The 18,017-nt window shown below is 44.2% G+C and overlaps 1 protein-coding gene across 1 annotated transcript in view; it reads right to left on the reverse strand.

Moving 5' to 3' along the window:
• LHFPL3 (LHFPL tetraspan subfamily member 3) overlaps positions 1–17,467 on the reverse strand; it is a 242,867-nt gene extending 225,400 nt beyond the window's left edge. The window contains exon 1 of the mRNA XM_063396909.1: positions 16,893–17,467. Coding sequence (XP_063252979.1) covers positions 16,893–17,361 — 469 coding nt within the window. The 5' untranslated portion in view covers positions 17,362–17,467. The remainder of the gene's footprint in view (positions 1–16,892) is intronic.
• Between the last annotated feature and the right edge of the window lie 550 nt (positions 17,468–18,017).

Here is an 18,017-nt window from a genome sequence, read left to right on the forward strand (position 1 = left end):
TATTTAGTTGACATCCATAACCTCAGATGGGTGGGCATTTTTCAGATTTCAATTAAGTCAAACATTCAAAACATGTTTCCTGTCCATCAAAGCATGTGCTTATAAATCCTTTGCTCAGCTGTATTCTGTTGAAACAACCAGCTTTTCACTGACAGAAACATATTCTAGAAGAGCACAATAATACTATAATTTACTCTAGAAAAGCTTGAGAATTCACAATTTAAATACATTATTTTACAGAGCAAAAGAATGAGCATTCATTTACAGTGACTTTCCTCGCCCCTATTTTCAGTTGGCTAAATCCAAATACAAATTAATGACCTATCACAATGTCTGTTGACGATACAGCATCAGAAACTAAGGCACTAAAGAACATACTTAATATTAATGCAATTTCATTTTAGACCATTCAGATTTTTCAGAAATTGATGTTAGTTGCACATTACTACTTGCATTCGTTCCTCTCTGCCAGGCATCACTGAAGCTCAGCAGAACTGAGGTATTTACTTAAATGATTAGAACTTGACTTTTGGTACAATGATAAATGGAAGCAATAAATAACAACAGCTTTCTTTAGCAATTGCCAATATGTATTTTGCAGCTCTTCGTACACCATCCACTAATCTCCTTTAGCATCAGGTAATTCAAATTCCTTTATCATTTTCTGATACCTGTATTCATGACACTGTGGCATTATTTTAATCCCAACCTAAAGCACATTAAGAAGGAACTATGATTGACAGAATATTGCTAATCAGAAACAATCCTCCCTAAACTCAACTTCATAAATTCAAGACACGAGCAAACATGACCACAGAAGGCAGGATTCAGCTCTACACTGTGAAACATAAGCAAAAGTTTGCAATCAAGTTGAGAGTAGAACCAGGGTTCGATTCACTTTGCCAGCATGCTGGTGCCTAATAATCACTTGAGCTGTTCTACTGCTTGTGAGACATCTGTGTGTAGATGACAGAGAACCTATAAAAGACCTGTGTCCTGCTGAGAAAGCAGTCAGAGGTCAGTGAGGATCCCCCAGGAATTTTAAGCCCAGAAAATTGGATGCAGGCAACTGCTTGAAGCCTTGGCTACCACAGACTGACCTCATGCCCTGAGGGCCTGAGTGCTCCTGGATGCAGTGCAGAAACACTTGACTTAGCCAGGTGAGGTCTGCCAAGGCCAATGGCCCTTTCACCCTACTGCAGTCTGACAGGCTGAGCCAGATGTGTGTAGTTGAGGATTTCATTGCACATTCTCTGGCACATCCCTGCCCTCGAATCTATGCTTACCCATCACCTGGTGAAGTGCAAAGTAAAATGGAGCTGTCTGTACAAGTGTGATTTGTGTTTGGTCCAGACTTGATTTGGGGAAAAGCAGCCCCAGGGAATAAAAGAAACGAAATCTCTTGTGAAGAAACAAAAACGCAGAAACAATTTCACAGATCGCCTCACTTTTGCCTCAGCACAATTCCTCCAGTGTACCATACAGATAAAATTAAATGAAATGCTGTCTTATATGTTTAACACTCAGTTATTAAATATACCACCTTGGGTTCAAACATAAACTTGCTGAATTCAGTACGACCAAATTTAAATCCAGACCCTTGTATCTGCAGATCTGTCCCTCCAAGGATGCAAAATCCTGAACAGCATTTGTCAGTACCCATACTGCATGCAAGGGCTTTCACAGACATGTACACCATCAACAGTGTTTCACTGGAAGCTCAGAGTGTACCTTAAATACAGTTATTTGATGCACTGAACACTGGTTTATCCTGTTGACAAAGTGCTCCCTCTTCTCTCTCCCTCTCTGAGCTGCCACGGGAGGCAGCAGGGACAGAACAGGGAACAGGGAACAGGGAACATCAGCATCTCCCTGCTACCCCTCCTGGTGTGATGAGTCCCTTCTCTCAGCACCCAACACACCTGACACCAACCTACTCACACAAAACACAGCACGTGCAGTTGCATATCAAAAAGATTAAGAGATCTGATGGGTTTCTTAACTATTTAGGGAGATGGTTTGTGTAACAGCATGACAACACAAAATAATTACGTGTATGAGAAGCTAGCACAGGACAACTTCTCCAGGAAACATTCTTGGCAAAATTACATTTCAGGTTAGCCATAGAAATGAAGATTTGTAAAATTATTGTCCTGAAACCTTGATATTTTAGAATATTTTTAAAGATTTTTTTTTGATCACTTTCACTTTTGAACACCAGCACTTCGTTAACATAAATTATATTTTCTTGAGGAAATTTAATGTCCAAGTTGCATGAAAATGCTGAAGGCAAAGAGAAAATATGAAGCACACCAGTGCAACTGCTGTGCTTGCTGAAGTTTTACAGTTTTGTTGGGAATTTAAGGAAAGCCCTTGTCTGTTTTATCAGAATGCCAGGCAGGAATGAGCCTCACTTGATAGATTTACAGATCTTGGTCACTGTTTATTTTCAATCCTAGAAGTCACTGAGATAGAAGTGATACTGCTTAAAAAACAGAACAAATAGGATTAGAATAAAAAAGAGCATTCACCCACATGTGTTTGTTTTCAGAAATAAGAAATTGAGGAAGAAGCCACACTGTTACAAACATTACTTTCTGTAATGCCTTCCAGATATTAATCTGTTTCTAGTACACAACTCAGTATTTTACCAAATCTCCTTCCTTCAGAAAGTTGCTATAGAATCTTCTTGCTCTAATAGTTAGAAACCACCTCGTAATTTTCAGCCTGAAGTGATTTCTATCCAGATAATATCCATTTCTTCTTGTACCACTGTTAGCCATGAGTTCAGAATCATTAGTTTTCACTCTACTGTCCATGCATTCCAGAGGGTTCATAAACTACTTCTGAGATTTTTAAAGTACCATGAAGCAAAGGAGGCCAACAGGCTGTGATGTGTTCTAACAATGTTACATGACATGTAGTACCACCTTCAGAAAAAGTTTAGGAAACTAAATCAAGTCAAAGAAAGAATCAGTGGCTCGAACAGTTCTTTTATTTTCCTCTTGTTCTCAGCCCTTCCAGGCGTTTCTAGTCAGCACAGACATCTTATCACACTATCACACTCCTCTTTCCACACTAAACTGACCAAGCTTTCCCAGTTCTCTTTTCCAAGACATGTCACTGCTCACTGTTTTCCTTTCTGAAGCTACTCATTCAGAACTGCACATCAGTGTCCAGAATCCCACACGAAATATCAAATGCATCCTTAATTATGCCAGCATTGTCCTGAATCAGCTGGAAATACTTCACAAGGTGTGTGCCAGGACCATGTCCAGAGCAGCATCACGTTGCCATCCCAGTGCCATCCTTTGGTGAGCAGCTCCTCCCTCCCTCACAGAATCACAGAGCAGGTGGCACCACTGCAGGTCCATCCAGTCCAAACTCCCTGCTCCAGCAGGGTCCCCTGAGGCAGGTCACTCAGGATTGGGACTGATGGCTTTCAGTATCTCCACTGTGACCCACGCTGAGCTGCAGGGCCTTTCCCTGTGCCAGCACTGTCCCCTTGCTCCTCAAGGCTGACACAGCCACGTGTCACCCCGGCAGTGACTGCTGGGGAGCCACACTAAGAGAGGAACCCGCTCAAATAGCAGTGCCTGACAAGGACCAAACACAGACACTGTGGCTGGTAAGACACCGCGTGTTTGGAATGTTTTGGGCTATATTTTTCTAGTGTAATGACCATGTATTGCAATTTCAACCTTTTTATTTTAATGATGGTCTAATATAACTTCACCATTAATAGGAAGGCTGAATACTAATATACAGCAACCAAGTAATAATTAACTTTCTTTAGAGGAACATAAAGCTACAAGGATGAATAATTTTATTTTCATGGAAAGTCTAATACTTCTCTCATTAAATTAATCCTAAAACTTTGAATTAACTCTTTGTGAAATGACACTGAATGTCTCTTAAGAATATGCATTCAATGCATAACAGTTTTATAGTGTTCGAAGATGTATTAGCCAAGCTGAAGATACCTGTGGGAAATCTGATTTTGAAACAGTCTACATCAGAGAGAAGTCTCATTTATGATTTTTAGGCTCATGGGTAACATTTTTCTACTGTCTCTAAGTGAAAACCTTTTTTTATGGTTTGTTCTACATTTTTGATCACTTCTTCCTCTTGCCAAAGGTTACAAACATCTGTATTTTTCAAGGTGATTACTAATTCCAGTTTCAAAGATAACTACATTTCATGTAAATTTTTAATCCAGAGATTATTTGTTGTCAATTTAAACAAAGAAAATCAGAAATTTATACTATGGCACTAAGATGTAGTAATAAATTGGTTCAAATTAAAGGACTAAATTCCATGTTACCTTAAATTTTTTGCACAGATAATTTTTGAGCTCCTTTTTTTGAGACTTGGCTACATATTGGTTATGTCTACACAGGTAAATGAAGCAGTACTGGGGAGCATTCCCAGGCATTGACACTCAAATGTCTACACTATTAAATTGTTAGAATTGTCCCTCAGCAGGTGTCACAGGAGAGCTTTTAGTCGGTTCCATCTAACAGTCTTCCAAAAGATTGCCAGGGCACAGTTTGCAAGTTAGGACATGCCAGGAATGGTTCCCAACAGGCAGAATGAGTCTAGTGGCCCAGTTTTAGAAGGTAAAAAATGTAATAGTGTGGACAGTGGCCAGTGTGCCAGCTGACTCTACAGCAGAGGGGCTCTGTACCCCCCTAATTTGTGGGTACAGGCACAGCAACCACATCTCTCTGTTGAGCCCTGGCAAGCTGAGATGGCTCAGCATAGAAATGTCTCTCCAAGAGGCACAGGATCATTTCTGTCAGTGTTCCATGCTTACAAGCTGTTACATCTGGGCAGAACAACCCTCCCCAAAGCTCTTGGCCCCATCAAGAAACTCCATGGAGCTGAGGAGTGTTCACCTTCCGTCGCCACTGCAGAAGCCTGTTATTCCACAGGAACAGGCAAAAGGTCAAACTGGAGGGAGAGACATTGCTAAAACCTCCCCTGATCTTAAGGGACTTTGTCTTCTTTTATTCACACTTCTGCTGCACACAAAGTTCACCATGACCAGTAAACTACTGTAGGCTGCAGAGGTAGAGTCCAGCATGGCAGGACAAGACACGTCCTGGCCATGGTGATTTCATGAACTCACTCACTTTATTCAGTCAGCTTCTGCAAAGGAAGGCACATGACTTTTGAGTTCTAGAATAAAAGAACCTCCCAAGGTTTCACAAAGAGCATTTTCTGAACCTCTGAACTCACAATATGTATCTTTGCCCTTGCAAGTACAGCATGTCTAGTTTTCCTTCTCTATAAACTTTTCCTTTTGAAAGATAACCTGAAAAATAAAGTGGAATGTGTGACAACTCATCAACTGTTTGTAATAATTTATTTCAAACCGTGTATTCCGTAGCTTTCTCCTTCTGATGCACTCTCAATTACTTGATTGAATAATATTCTCTGAAATAGCACATGATGTGCTTGTGTCAAAGAGGCTCTCCACAGACGCCATCAGCTACCTTTTAAAATCAATTAAATTCATAAATTTGCATCTGGCTTCTCAAGGAGAAAATAAAAGAACCTTTTCCCCTGGTAAGTATGACCTTCTTATTCTAAGGCCAACTTGTTTCAAGTCTTCTGCATCTTCTGAATGCCAATGTGAAGATGGATAATATCTTTCTTAGAATAGACAGATCTTGAAGTCTATTATATTGCCTTTTTTTAAGGATTCTAGTCATAATTCTCTCTTAGTAATTGGGAGCTACACACTGTTCCACACAGTAATGCATATTCTACATATTCACTGTCATGCTGCTGCCACTGCATTTTCAATAATGCTGATAGTAACCAATGTTATTGAATTCTGCAGATTTTCCAGGTTATAGCCTTGTTGATTTCTTTTTTTTTCTTTCATCATTTTTGAGAAAAATGTTTTTACTTTTTCCTTTGTAATGCCTCAATACTGTGACCCTGCCATTCCTCACAGCTGGATCTTGTTAGTTTTCAAATATTGAGTCCACACCATCTGATCATACCACAGATTTTCTGTTCTGATATGTTTGCTGTCTCTGTGTTTGCAAGATCAAAGCTAATGCTGTTTGTATCACAGTGCTAAAAAGGTTCACTTCACGAAAGGTAAAATAACCTTCCAGACTGAAATCTAGCATTCTTTTCCTCCATTCCTTTTTACTGCTGATAATATCCGTATGTTTATCTCTTCCTGGCTTCATTTTGGCATGTAGCAATTGTCTTCATTAAACTTTTAGAAGGAATCCCTGAAAGAACTCGGCAGCAGCTGTATCCTATGCCAGTGATGTTCCTTCAGTGGCAAGAAAACAGAACTGCTCTGACACCAGCCACTTTCCAAAACCCCACTCCCATTTCTCTTTCCTGACCAAATCCAAGTTCTCAGCTCCCCACATTTCAATAGTTGATACTTCCCTCTTTTAAGCTCTCTCCCAGTTTCTTTCTTCCCCTCTTTCTTCCCTCACACATATGCTTTTTCCTGGTGAAATGTTATTCATCCTCAAATAGCCTGGATAACTTTATGCATTTCCTTTTATATTTTACTATTCTGTTATCTTACTGTTTTTCAAACAGTGGACCACAGCCCCCAGGATGTTCATAAAAGGCAATTGGGAGAGTTATAAGATGCTGAAATTTTTATTACACTCTAAACCAAAAGAAAATATCTCTTCTCCATTCCCAAAACACCTTTATCCTTCAAAAAAACAAGTTTAGCTACCAAAATCTCAAATCACTCATACAAATAAAAGATATTCACTTCTTATATGATACATTTTAGACAGGTTCCCTCTGGGATCAAGACAGATGTGCCTGTGTGATTTTGAGCCTGATGACCAATTTCAACCAAATTTGACTGATGCTACAAGCCTTGCACTAAACTGCAAGTTTTGTGAAAAAGCTGGAAGCAGAAAGAATCCCAATTTCCTACCAGTGGAAAGACAGGGATAGTTTATCCTTTAACAAATCCAGATGGCAACTTGAGGACATCAAACCAAAAGACAAATAGCTTTCTGCCAGGTATAGCCCATGCTGTGCCTTTGTCAGCTACAGAGACAGGGAGCCTGTGAGGAGCTGGAGAGTTTAGCTACCAAAGGCATGACATTATGGGATGCAGGAGAGAAATTTTGGTACTGTGGGCACAGGGTATGTGGAGAAATAAACTACTTAGAGATGGGACACTGGGCACAGCATTTCTCCCTCATTCCCACTGTTCACATGATACACCTTTTACTTTCATTTTTATAGTCAAACATGACTATAGTCAAACATATAAAAATGTTTACTTCAGTGTAATGAAACAGAAAAAGCTGCACAGCCCCATCACTCACTTCACCCACAACTTCCCACTAAAACCTTCAGGTAATTTTTCCAACCTCCCCAACTAACCCGACTCCCACTAGGGCACGAGCACTTCCCAGTGGCAATACTCATCACAGCCCGTGTGACAGCAGCACAGCACAGGCTGCTGTGGGCCATTCCCAGGCAAGGATGTAGGAGGCTCTAGGGATCTCATTTAAACCCAGTGGAAAACTTTCCTCTGGAGCTGAACGTACAGAAAATCATACTGGCAGCATGATTTCTCCTCTGAGAAAAACAAGCACGTGCACCAGGCCTGCTTGAATTAGATGTCCTCACAGGCTTGATGGGACACTCCATTTGGTGACAGGGAGAGCACTTGGCTCTTTCCCTGCTCCCTGTCTGCCTGCACAGCTCAAGCACCCTGAAATGCAGGGGCAATACTCATCATACTATGGTCAGAGCCTTCAAGAACCCTGATTTTCTTCTCTGAAGGTCCAGCATCCACTACTGTTCAGACACCACTAAATAACTTCAGTCACCACACCCTGCAGGTGCCACAGGGGTGTTAACACTTTTATTAAAATCACCATCACTGATGAAACTCAAGCTCAAAAACTTGCTCAATATTCCTGGACTTGTCTTCCTGTCCCTTTTGCCTCCCATGTGTTCCTCACATTATATGTGGAGTATGTAGTGGCAATAAAAACTGACAGCACTGTTGGTTAGGGTCCTTTGATTCTGGTGAGTTAGTAAAGACAATTAACAAATGAAAAATCCATCTTAAAAAGTTACAAATGTACATACCTCATGGCTAATGCAAATTTGTGTAACTTCAGCTTCCAAACACAGCATTTGTCAAGCTAAGGAACACTGCATGACTTGAAATCTTCCCCTGTAGGTCCTCATATGCCATCATCTGTCAATTTTTAATCTTCTTTTGAACAGCAAGAAAATTCATCCTTTTAGCTCTTCTTCTTTCATTTATTTAAATCAGTTCTGAGATCCTTTCTACTTTATACTTGAAAGGGCGTCTTGAAAGATATTTGACCTAGACAGAACAGGCATGGAAACTACTGTGGGCAAAGGAGTTCTTTTTTTTTTTTTTTTTTTTTTTTTTTTTTTTTTTTTTTTTTTTTTTTGTATACACATTTAGGGACAACACTGGACTTTTTCACTGCAGTGAGAGCTCACATGCAGATGTCCATCTACCACAGTCTGTAATTTCTCTTCTCAATAACTGTTTTCCATAACACATAATTTCATAGTTCTCCCATCAGCAGGATGCCTTCTACATTTTTTGAGGTGGGAACTGGACCTGGCAATGGATGCTAAGAGTAACAAGAAGTGCTTGTACAGGTGTATTAACCAGAAAAGAAAGGTCAAATAAGATGTATCCCCTGATAAGAAATGCTGGAAAATGGGTAACAATTGAGAAAAAGAAAGCTGAGGTACTCAAAAACTTTTTTTGCCTCAGCCTTCAATGACAACCTTTCTTCCCACACCTCTTGGGAACGTGAACTGCACAGTGGGGACTGGGGGTGCAAAATGCTTCCACCTGCAAGTACAGACCAGGTTCATGACCACCAGCCTGGACATGTTTAAGTCCATGGGAACATGAATGAGTTACATCCCAGAGTCCTGAGGGAATTGGCTGCTGTAGTTGCCAAGCCACTCTCCCTGATACCTGAGAAGTCCTAGGAGTCAGGTGAGGTCCCAGGTGACTGGAAAATGGGAAATATTGTACCCAGCTTAAAAAGGGTAGGAAGGAGGAGCCGGCAAACTACCAACCTGTCAGACCCTGTGCCTGGGAAGATCACAGAACAGATCCTCTTAGCAGCTGTGCCAAGGCTCGTGAAGGACAGGAAGGTGATTTGGGACAGCCAGCATGGCTTCACCAAGTGCCAGTTCTGCCTGGCCAACCCAGTGGACTTGTATGATGGGGTGATTACATCAGTGGACAAGGGAAGGGCTATGGATGTCACTCATCTGGACTTCTGTGAAGCCTTTGGCATGGTTCCTCACAACATCCTTCTCACTAAATTGGATTCTGCCCCTCTGCTCTGCTCTGCCCTGCTCTGCCCTGGTGAGACCCCACCTGCAGTGCTGCATCCAGCTCCGGGGTCCCCAGCACAGGAAGGACATGGACCTTTTGGAGCAAGTCCAGAGAAGAGCCATGAAGGTGATTAGAGGGATGAAGCACCTCTTCTATAAGGAAAGGTGAAGAAAAAGTTCAGAGAACTGGGATTGTTTAGCCTAGAAGGCTTTGGGGTGACCTAATTTTGGACTCCCAGCACCTAAAAGGAACCTACAAGAATGGCAAGGAACTATTTACAAGGGAAAATAGTGGCAGAACAAGGGAAAATGGACTCAAACTGAAACTAAGAAGTGGGTTCAGATTAGATATTGGGAAGAAATATTTTACTATGCAGGTGGTGAAACACTGAAACAGGCTGCCCAGAGAAGCTCTGGAAGCCCCATCCCTGAGAGTGTTCAAGGCCAGGTTGGATGGGGCTCTGAGCAAGCTGACCTAGTGGAAGGTGTCCCTGCCTGTGGCAGGGGGATTGGAACTGGATGATCTTTAAGGTCCCTTTCAACCCAGGCCATTCTATCGTTCTGTGATTCCATGATTCTGGTTCTTAGTCTTACACTGCATTTAGTGTATTAAAATACAGGTTGTAGAAATAAGCCCATGTTATTATGGCATCCAAATCAGTCTATGCAATTAGCTATCCTTACTATAATTTATTTGACAAATAACTATCATTTATTAAACAAATAATTTTAATGCCACCTGCAAAGTTCAGAAGCCACAAATGTAAATTACTCTCTCAACAAATTGTTAAGGATACTGAGGCTATGAACAAGATCCTTGTCTGACTCCATGAGATACCCTGTTCACATACTGGTGTAAGGCTGGGTTTTTTCCTAGCCTTCTGGAATTTACCCCTGTACCAAGATCTGTCAGACAGCAGTAACAAAGGCTCCAAGAGCATCAAGGTCAAGCATTTTAAGACTCTTACATAAAAGTCACCTGGTCCTGCAGACTAATTTCAAGCATAAGGGCAAACAACATAGTTGTAATGAAGAATTCCTCCTTTTCATTCTGAAACAATTCCCTCCTTTAAACAAGCTTTTTAACTGTGGGGTGTAATAACCTCTTCATTGTGGTTGCTTTGGCCTCAAAGATCTGGCAGTTGAGTGATAGGAAACCAGTTTTAAAAACTAGTTTAAAACAAGTCTGGGGAAAATCTGGGGAACCACAGAAAGGCCAACACCTGCACCACATAAATGAGTAGAACTACAAAACAGTGTATGTCAGCATGTGTACAAACATGACATATTTGTGTGATGAAAGGAAGTCAGGTAGAACCAATACACCTATTTTAAGTAGTTTTTCACAAAACTACCAGAGTTCTCAAAAGAAGTAAAAAGTAATGTGTACCATGGTTTTCATTAACAATGTTTACTTGGATTTCCAAAAGACATTTGATGAATCTATCATTCATAAGTCTTAAAAAACCTAGACTCCCAGAGGATAAAAATAAATGCCCTTGCAAGGATAAATAATTGGAAACAGATGGTAGGACACTACTGTCAATTTTTCAGTTGGAGAGAGGTCAGTGGTGGAATCCTGCAGGGATCTGTGCTGGAACTTGGGAGCTACTCGCTTATTTATAAATGAGCTGGAAAACAGGATAAATGGTGAGGTGACAAAGTTACCTGCTGATACTCATTCAGGGTAGCTACGATAAGGGTTGACTGTGAAGAAAGACTTTATAATACTGAACGACTAGGCAACAAAAAGTCACATTAAAGTCGGTGCAGATAAATACGAAGGAATTTCTTTAAAGGGGGAAAAACTAACTGCACAAAATTATGTGCCCCAAGGTGATTATTACCACTTCAGGACTGAGATCTTGGCGTTAAAATAGGCAGTTGTGTGAAAACATCAGCCCACGGTTCACTAACAGGGAAAAATTGAGTTTTACTAATTACTAGGAAAGGAAGAAAGAACAAAAGAGAGAATATTATTAAGTCAGTGTATGAATGGCTGGTTTGTCTGTCTTGAATATTGTGTATAAGTCTGGCCCCACAGACTCTGAAAAGATACAGTAGACTGACAATGGCTACAGGTAAGGCAGCAGGGATGATCACAACTTCAGTACAACCTAACTAAGGACTGACCAAGAAGCCAAAGGTCTCAAAACCAGGAGACTGAGGGGATACAGCAAAGTTGTAATCAGAGCCAGGACAGGGAGTGTGTCCCCAAATTCCCTGTTATCATGGGTTGGCACTGGCCAGATGTTAATGCACCCATGAATATGTTTTTTTCCCTAACAGCTACTGTGGGATGTGATCAGGAACAGAGCAGAGCAGGCTTAAATCTTGAAAACAAAAAAAAAAACCCACCAAAACTTTATTACATTACATAAGAACAGGGACAGAAATACTCTTAAACACACACAGAGACAGAAATAAAAACTTCTTAGAACATTTCTTCTCCCAGTTTCTACCTCCCCACACATCACTCTTCACAGACCAACCTTTGGGTTTTAGATCAAACAATCACCACTCAAAAACAAACTAATCTTCAATTCAGCAAGGGAGAGAGGAGTCTCTCTCGCACCACAGACTGTTCTCCAGAACACACAGGTCTACTCCTTATGTGTTTCCATGTCACCCGTGGCACCGCCCGGAGAAGTCTGCCAGGGTGACACTCTCTTTTTCCTATGTCCAGCGCTCTCACCGCTGTCTCATAAGCCAAAACTACATACAGGGCTTTTTAAGGATGCTGCATGCCAAGCTCTCCCCTTTTTACCCAGGGGCCGGGGTTCCAGGAGCAGGTCTGCCCTGAGGGCAGAGGGCGCCACCTCACCCTCCCCCTCGCTTCTCTGCTCGCTCCACTCTTCAAGTGCCAGTCACTGTAGCAAAAGCAGGGCAGCTGCATCTACCCAAAATGCAGTTTATGTTCAAAAGAGACTTAAGTTCAGTCTATGGCTGACATTATGCAAGAGAAGTCCAGCTCAGAAGGCTACTCCTCTCATTCTTCCATCGGGTTCCTTCTAATCGTGCTTTATCATCTCGGTCCCAGGCCGCTTCCCTCTCTTCAAAACCACCAGTCATGAGAATCAATGTCTAAGAAAAGTTTCTTTCTGCTAAGCAAGGGTTAACAGTTTCTATCTCCCCGCAGGGTGCAGGCTCAGGCACTCCCAGGCTCAGCAACCCCCACGTGGCTGGGCACCTTCTCCCGGAGTTTGGGGGGGAAGGGGGAGGTGAGCACACACAGCAGGCACTTCCACAGTTTTCCACCCCTCCATCCTGGACGGGGCAGTTCAGTTCCAGTCCTGTCCACTCTCTTCTCCCCCCGGGGCTCCGGCTTACCTGAGCCGACCACGTGTTTCCCCTCCCCCACCCAGCTTCGTGGCTGGGCAGGGGAAGGAGGCCTGACACGTCTCTCTGCTGAAACCGGGATCTGAAAAGAGGCCGAACCCCCTTGGGGTCCTGCTTTTAACTCTTTGTGTCCTCAGAGGCGTGTCCAAACCTCCGAGTGACCAATCCAGGTGCCAGCAGAAAAGCTGATCACTGATTGGACTGCCTACATCCCCCTGGAAAAAATTCACCTCCCCCGCAACCACGACACCTGTTAACAGCCTCTTCCAAAGCATGAGCCGAGAGGATCAAACAGAATAGGCAGGCACAAGATTTAAACCACAAAACTCATTGAATCTTCACACAGCTCATATCAAGCTGTGGAACTCCTTGCTCAGAGGCACTGTAAATGCTAAAAATTTACACAAATTCAAAATACGACCAAAGTCTCGAAAAACAAAACCCAGCAAAATCTTTTAAATGCCAAGGTCCATCTGAGGCAGCCCCTGAGTATGAGTGCTGGAGAACCAAAAATACAGAGGGAAAAATGAGCTTGAGCTGCTCTGATGCTCTCGTGGGCCCATGTTTACAGACCACTGTCAAAGGTCACTGGGCTGTGGTTTGCCAAAGTACAGAGCTTTCATGTTTTGTTCAATGGTCCTCTTACTGTGGGCATGGGCTTAGGCATCTCTTGAAAAACCTGTATATTGGTTTCATCCTACTTGTCCATGGGACACTTCCCTGCCTTTCTTTTGCTTTCTTTACTTTTTTCTTTCTTATAACTTGAAACATCCTAGTAAAGGAAAAAAAGTAGTTTTTTCCTTTATTTAGGCAAATATTTAATAGGGAAATATTTAGGCAAATATTTAATAGGGAAAAAAATCACAATGACAGAATGGAAGTGTTTAATTTACTTAACTTATAAAGGAATAAATCTCAAGAATTGTCTTTATTTGTGAGCTCTCCTGCAAACTTTAGGTGTAGAATAATAAATAAAAATTAATAATAATAAATAATAAAATAATTCCTAATGATTTCAAGAGTTTGTGATCATGCAGCTGCTCAAATTAGGTGAATTGCAACTGCTTGTACCTATGATTTTGCAGTTGCAGAAGAGGGGGTTAAGGAATGGAGAATGAGGCTGCCAACACTGGCTCTCAAAGTATCAAGTGTACCCTGCCAGCATTATGCACATTCAACAAAAAAGGCAGTCTAAGCCATGGCTAAATCATTAGACCATCTAATCTATGCTGTACTCACATACATACAGGAAATACATTTTTCCTTAGGATTTTTCCTCTTTATTGTATCATAGACATGTCTAGTCATAGACATGATTAGACAGCAACAAGGACTGGAAGTGTTATGTGCCCAAGATACTGTTTATCTTTTTCTTATTTAAAAAGCACCTTTTCAAAACAAGAGCTATATCATGCTGACAATTTATAATGACTCATGCTGGACAGACTGTGATCCAAATCTTTCTTCTAAAGAAATCAGTTCCCAAGCCTCTATTTGCAATCCTAAACCAAGCACGATCTACGTCAGAAACGTGATTCTAACAAGATTTAAATTACATCAGTTTTAAGTATTATATGACCTGACCAAATGCTAACACTATGAAGATACATAATAGCAAGCAAAATCAAAACTATTTTCACATGATTTCTTTATTTCACTACTTCAGATTCAATTTTGTTCCTGTACTACACAGAACCATATGTATATGTAGATGACATTAATATATTGGTTTTTGTGAGGTAAGTATTTTAAGATTACTGTTATCTATCGCTTATGTGCTCCAAATAGTAAACTAATAACAGAAGTAGGTCATTTAGCTCAGAGAAAACTTATCATTATAACACTCCTGAGCTGCACATTTTACTCAAAGTTTTCCTTCATTCCCAACACCTTTATTTTCTTCAAAGGATGCAACCCAAAGCAATATGGACTTTCTGGTGTTTTTTCTCCCTTGAGGAAACTTAAAGTAATACATAAATGAACAGTGAGGTAAATACTGAATTAATGTAAAACATTCAGCAAACAATAAAGCCAGGTTCTTTCAACACCCAACATTGTTTTAGTTCTTCCAGGGCATTCACGTACAAATTGGGAAAGACAGCAAACAACCACTTGGCTATGCATGTATTCCCTTATTAATTTTGGAGGGAAGCAGTCTGAGAAGGGGTTCTTCTGCTGACATGAAGCTCCTTTTGTTGACTTTTAATGCAAACAGTGCATCTACCAGCTTTGGAGATGACAAAATGTTGGTGTTGCTTTGCCTGAAATGTATCTCCAGTCACACCTGCACACATGCAGCGTGGTACGGACTGGGCTCCAGCAGATCAGTCACATTTGGTGGTTTCTTAACATTATTATTCACCTGTACAGAAACACAGTAAAGGAATCAGATTCATTTTATCTACCTTGCACTAGCACCTCTGGGTGCTAGCGAAGAAGTGCAACCATATAAAGAAGGTAAAAGAGATTTGGAAATTGCGCTGTCCTACTGTACATGAAAAAAACATGCTGAAATGCATCAAAACAGTGAATATTCATGGCACCTTTTAGCAGCAGAGCCACAAGCAGAGGAGACAGCTGAAAGCAGAAGTCCTTAACGGAGCAGAGGAGACATCAGTAGTGCAAAGATGGAACAATTTGCTCTGCCAGAGCCAAGTGATGTGACTGTGTACAATTAACCAGACCATATCAGAATGCATGTTGCTGAATGAACAGAGGAGCCACCAGCACCAAAGGGGAAAATGTACAGAGATAATGAACCCAAAACTAAACTCACTGGAACTGGGAAAAACCTACCAAACTCAAGTGCCTGCAGATCACTCCCCAAGTGATACAGAAAGAAATTGCAAGGAAACTTCAGTGACAGAAACAGCATAAAAATGTATAATAGCACACAGAAAAACATTATCAGAGAGAGAAATGGTTAAAGCTTTTTCATACAAACCAGAGGATTCTACCAAGTCTCATGGACTAGATGGCAAATTGAATAATGCTGAAGCTGTTCAGTAGAAAACTCAGAAGAATTTTTGCTCAGAAACTGAAACAAATGTAGGTCAATTAAGGGGACTGAAAAAGTGATTGTGAGCTCATTTTGGTGACATTTTGCTCTGTTTCCCTAAAAGCTTATTACTGCTTATTCCAAAACTTCTCAATTTCAGGGTTTTACCAGGAGGACATGTAACAAGTATGTTTTGATTTTAGGCCCCTTTTCCCCCAAATGATTGAAGAATTAATATTTTCTGTCTCGCTAAAACTGCTCATGTTACTATCTTAGTTCTACAGACCATTCTTTTCTTGTTACCCTCCCAGCTGCACACAACCAGTTCTGCACTAACTCAGGGGGAAAGCTGTGCTGGAAATGCAAAAAGGGATGTCCTGGTGTTTTCCCTCTTTCTTACCATACGCTTTTCCCAGGGAGACACTGGATGTGATGGGGAAAGTCAAATAAAGTCAGGAGATCTTCTGAGACAAAATCAGCTACTGAAATTAATTATTTTTCTTTACACTTCTAACATATAGTGGAAAATAAACCTTGTGGACAAGTGGAACAGACCCCAACCAAAACTCGTGCATGCCACATCCAACGGCCTCAGCTGCCCTTCCAGTTCAGCAGCAAAAGACCTCGCCAGCCCCTCCCAGGGAGCCCAGGTGGGCTCTGCCTTGGCCGGGTGGAACTGTGGGACCGGGGCTAAGCCTCAACAGGCGGGCAGCTGCCTTCACCCACCGCCGCCTGCTCGAATTGTCCCCACTGCCATTTTCTCCTGACCTTTACAGCAGACCACGCTCTGGAGGACACCCGCCCGCTGCCGCTCGCGGTCCCTGGAGCTGCTGGAGCTGCCCACGGGTCGGTTCGCAGACCGAAACCGGGCACTCCCCCCGGGCAGCCCTCGGAGAGGTGCGAGGAGCTGCGGGCTGAGCCCGGCTCGGCCCACGCCCAGTCGGGCGGCCCGGGGCAGGCACGGGCACCGCTCTGCGACGCTGCCGGTGTGTCGCGGCACCCCCGAGCATCCTGTCCCGGCCTGCCCGGCGGGGAACCCCCGGTCCTCCCCCCCGCCCCCGCCGCTCCCCGCCCCTCTCCCGGCCCGGGCGGCCCCGGCGCCGCAAGTTTGCCCAGAGCCGCCCGCGCCCCCCGGGCCGGGCCGGGCCGGACAGGGCTGCGCGGAGCCCCCAGCACCGCGGCCGCTGCCTGCACTCACCCGAGGTCAGCTGCATCCAGGCACAGATCTTGTAGACGGTGGCTGTGTTGCAGAAGAAGAAGAGGATGAAGCAGACGATGCAGGCGATGATGAGCATCATCGAGAGCCCGATGAAGAAGGACGCAGCTTTGAAGGCTCCCGAGGGCAGGCTGGAGAAGTCCGTGAAGCTGCCCCGGCAGGTGAGTTCCCGGCTGAAGCCGTTGCCGATGCAGTAGTGGAAGAGCCCGAAGTAGCCCGCCTGCGGGGTGTCCACGCCGTCCCCGATCCAGTACGGCTGGATGAAGCACACCACGTTGACGATGGCAAAACAGATGGTGAAGATGGCCCAGAGCACGCCGATGGCCCGCGAGTTCCGCACGTAGTTGGTGTGGTAGATCTTGGCCGCCTCCTGAGCTGGGAGCATCCCCGCTGCTACCGCTCCTGACGAGCCTGCTCCTGTAGCCGCCGACCCTGCAGCCGCTCCGGGCATCCTCGCCGAGAAGGTGCCCCCCTCCCCTTCCTCCTCCTCCTCCTCCTTCTCCTCCTCCTCCTCCTCCTTCTCCTCCTCCTCCCTGCTCGCTCCACTCGACGCGACGCTCTCCGCCGCCGCCGCTGCGTGCGAGAGCCGGCGAGCCCCTCTGCCGGGCTTCAGCGGCTCCGCGCCAGCCCCAGCAGCCGCGGCCGCGGCGGCAGCACCGGCACCGCCCGCCGCCGCCTATCGGGGCGCAGCGCAGCGCCGCCGGCCCCGCGCCCCGCCCGCCCGCAGCCCGCCCTCCGCCCGCCGCGGGTCCCTGCGCAGCCACGGCGGGGACACGGCTCGGGGCGGGCCCCCAGGGGAGGTGGCGGCGGCAGGCGGGGGCGAGGGGACCGCCCGCGCCTTTTCCCGGGCGAGCCTGGTGTGCGGCTCTCCTCAGCCCGCGGGCACCTCTCCCGGCCGGGGCAGCGGCTGCCGAGGGGACCCGCTCCCGACCCTGGGCGGCTTGGGAGACGCGTTCAGGCAGCGGGTTTTAAAGTTTCGAGCGCGTGTGTGGTGTTCCCGTCCCCGCACAAAACATCGTCATCCCCTCTCCAGCCGGAGGCGGCACCCGCTGGGTCCCCTGCGGCGGGGGAGCCCCGGTGCCCGCCGTGGCGCGGGGGAGCCGGAGG

Source organism: Prinia subflava, chromosome 4 (genome assembly GCF_021018805.1).
Source record: "Prinia subflava isolate CZ2003 ecotype Zambia chromosome 4, Cam_Psub_1.2, whole genome shotgun sequence".
Taxonomy (NCBI): Eukaryota; Metazoa; Chordata; class Aves; order Passeriformes; family Cisticolidae; genus Prinia; species Prinia subflava.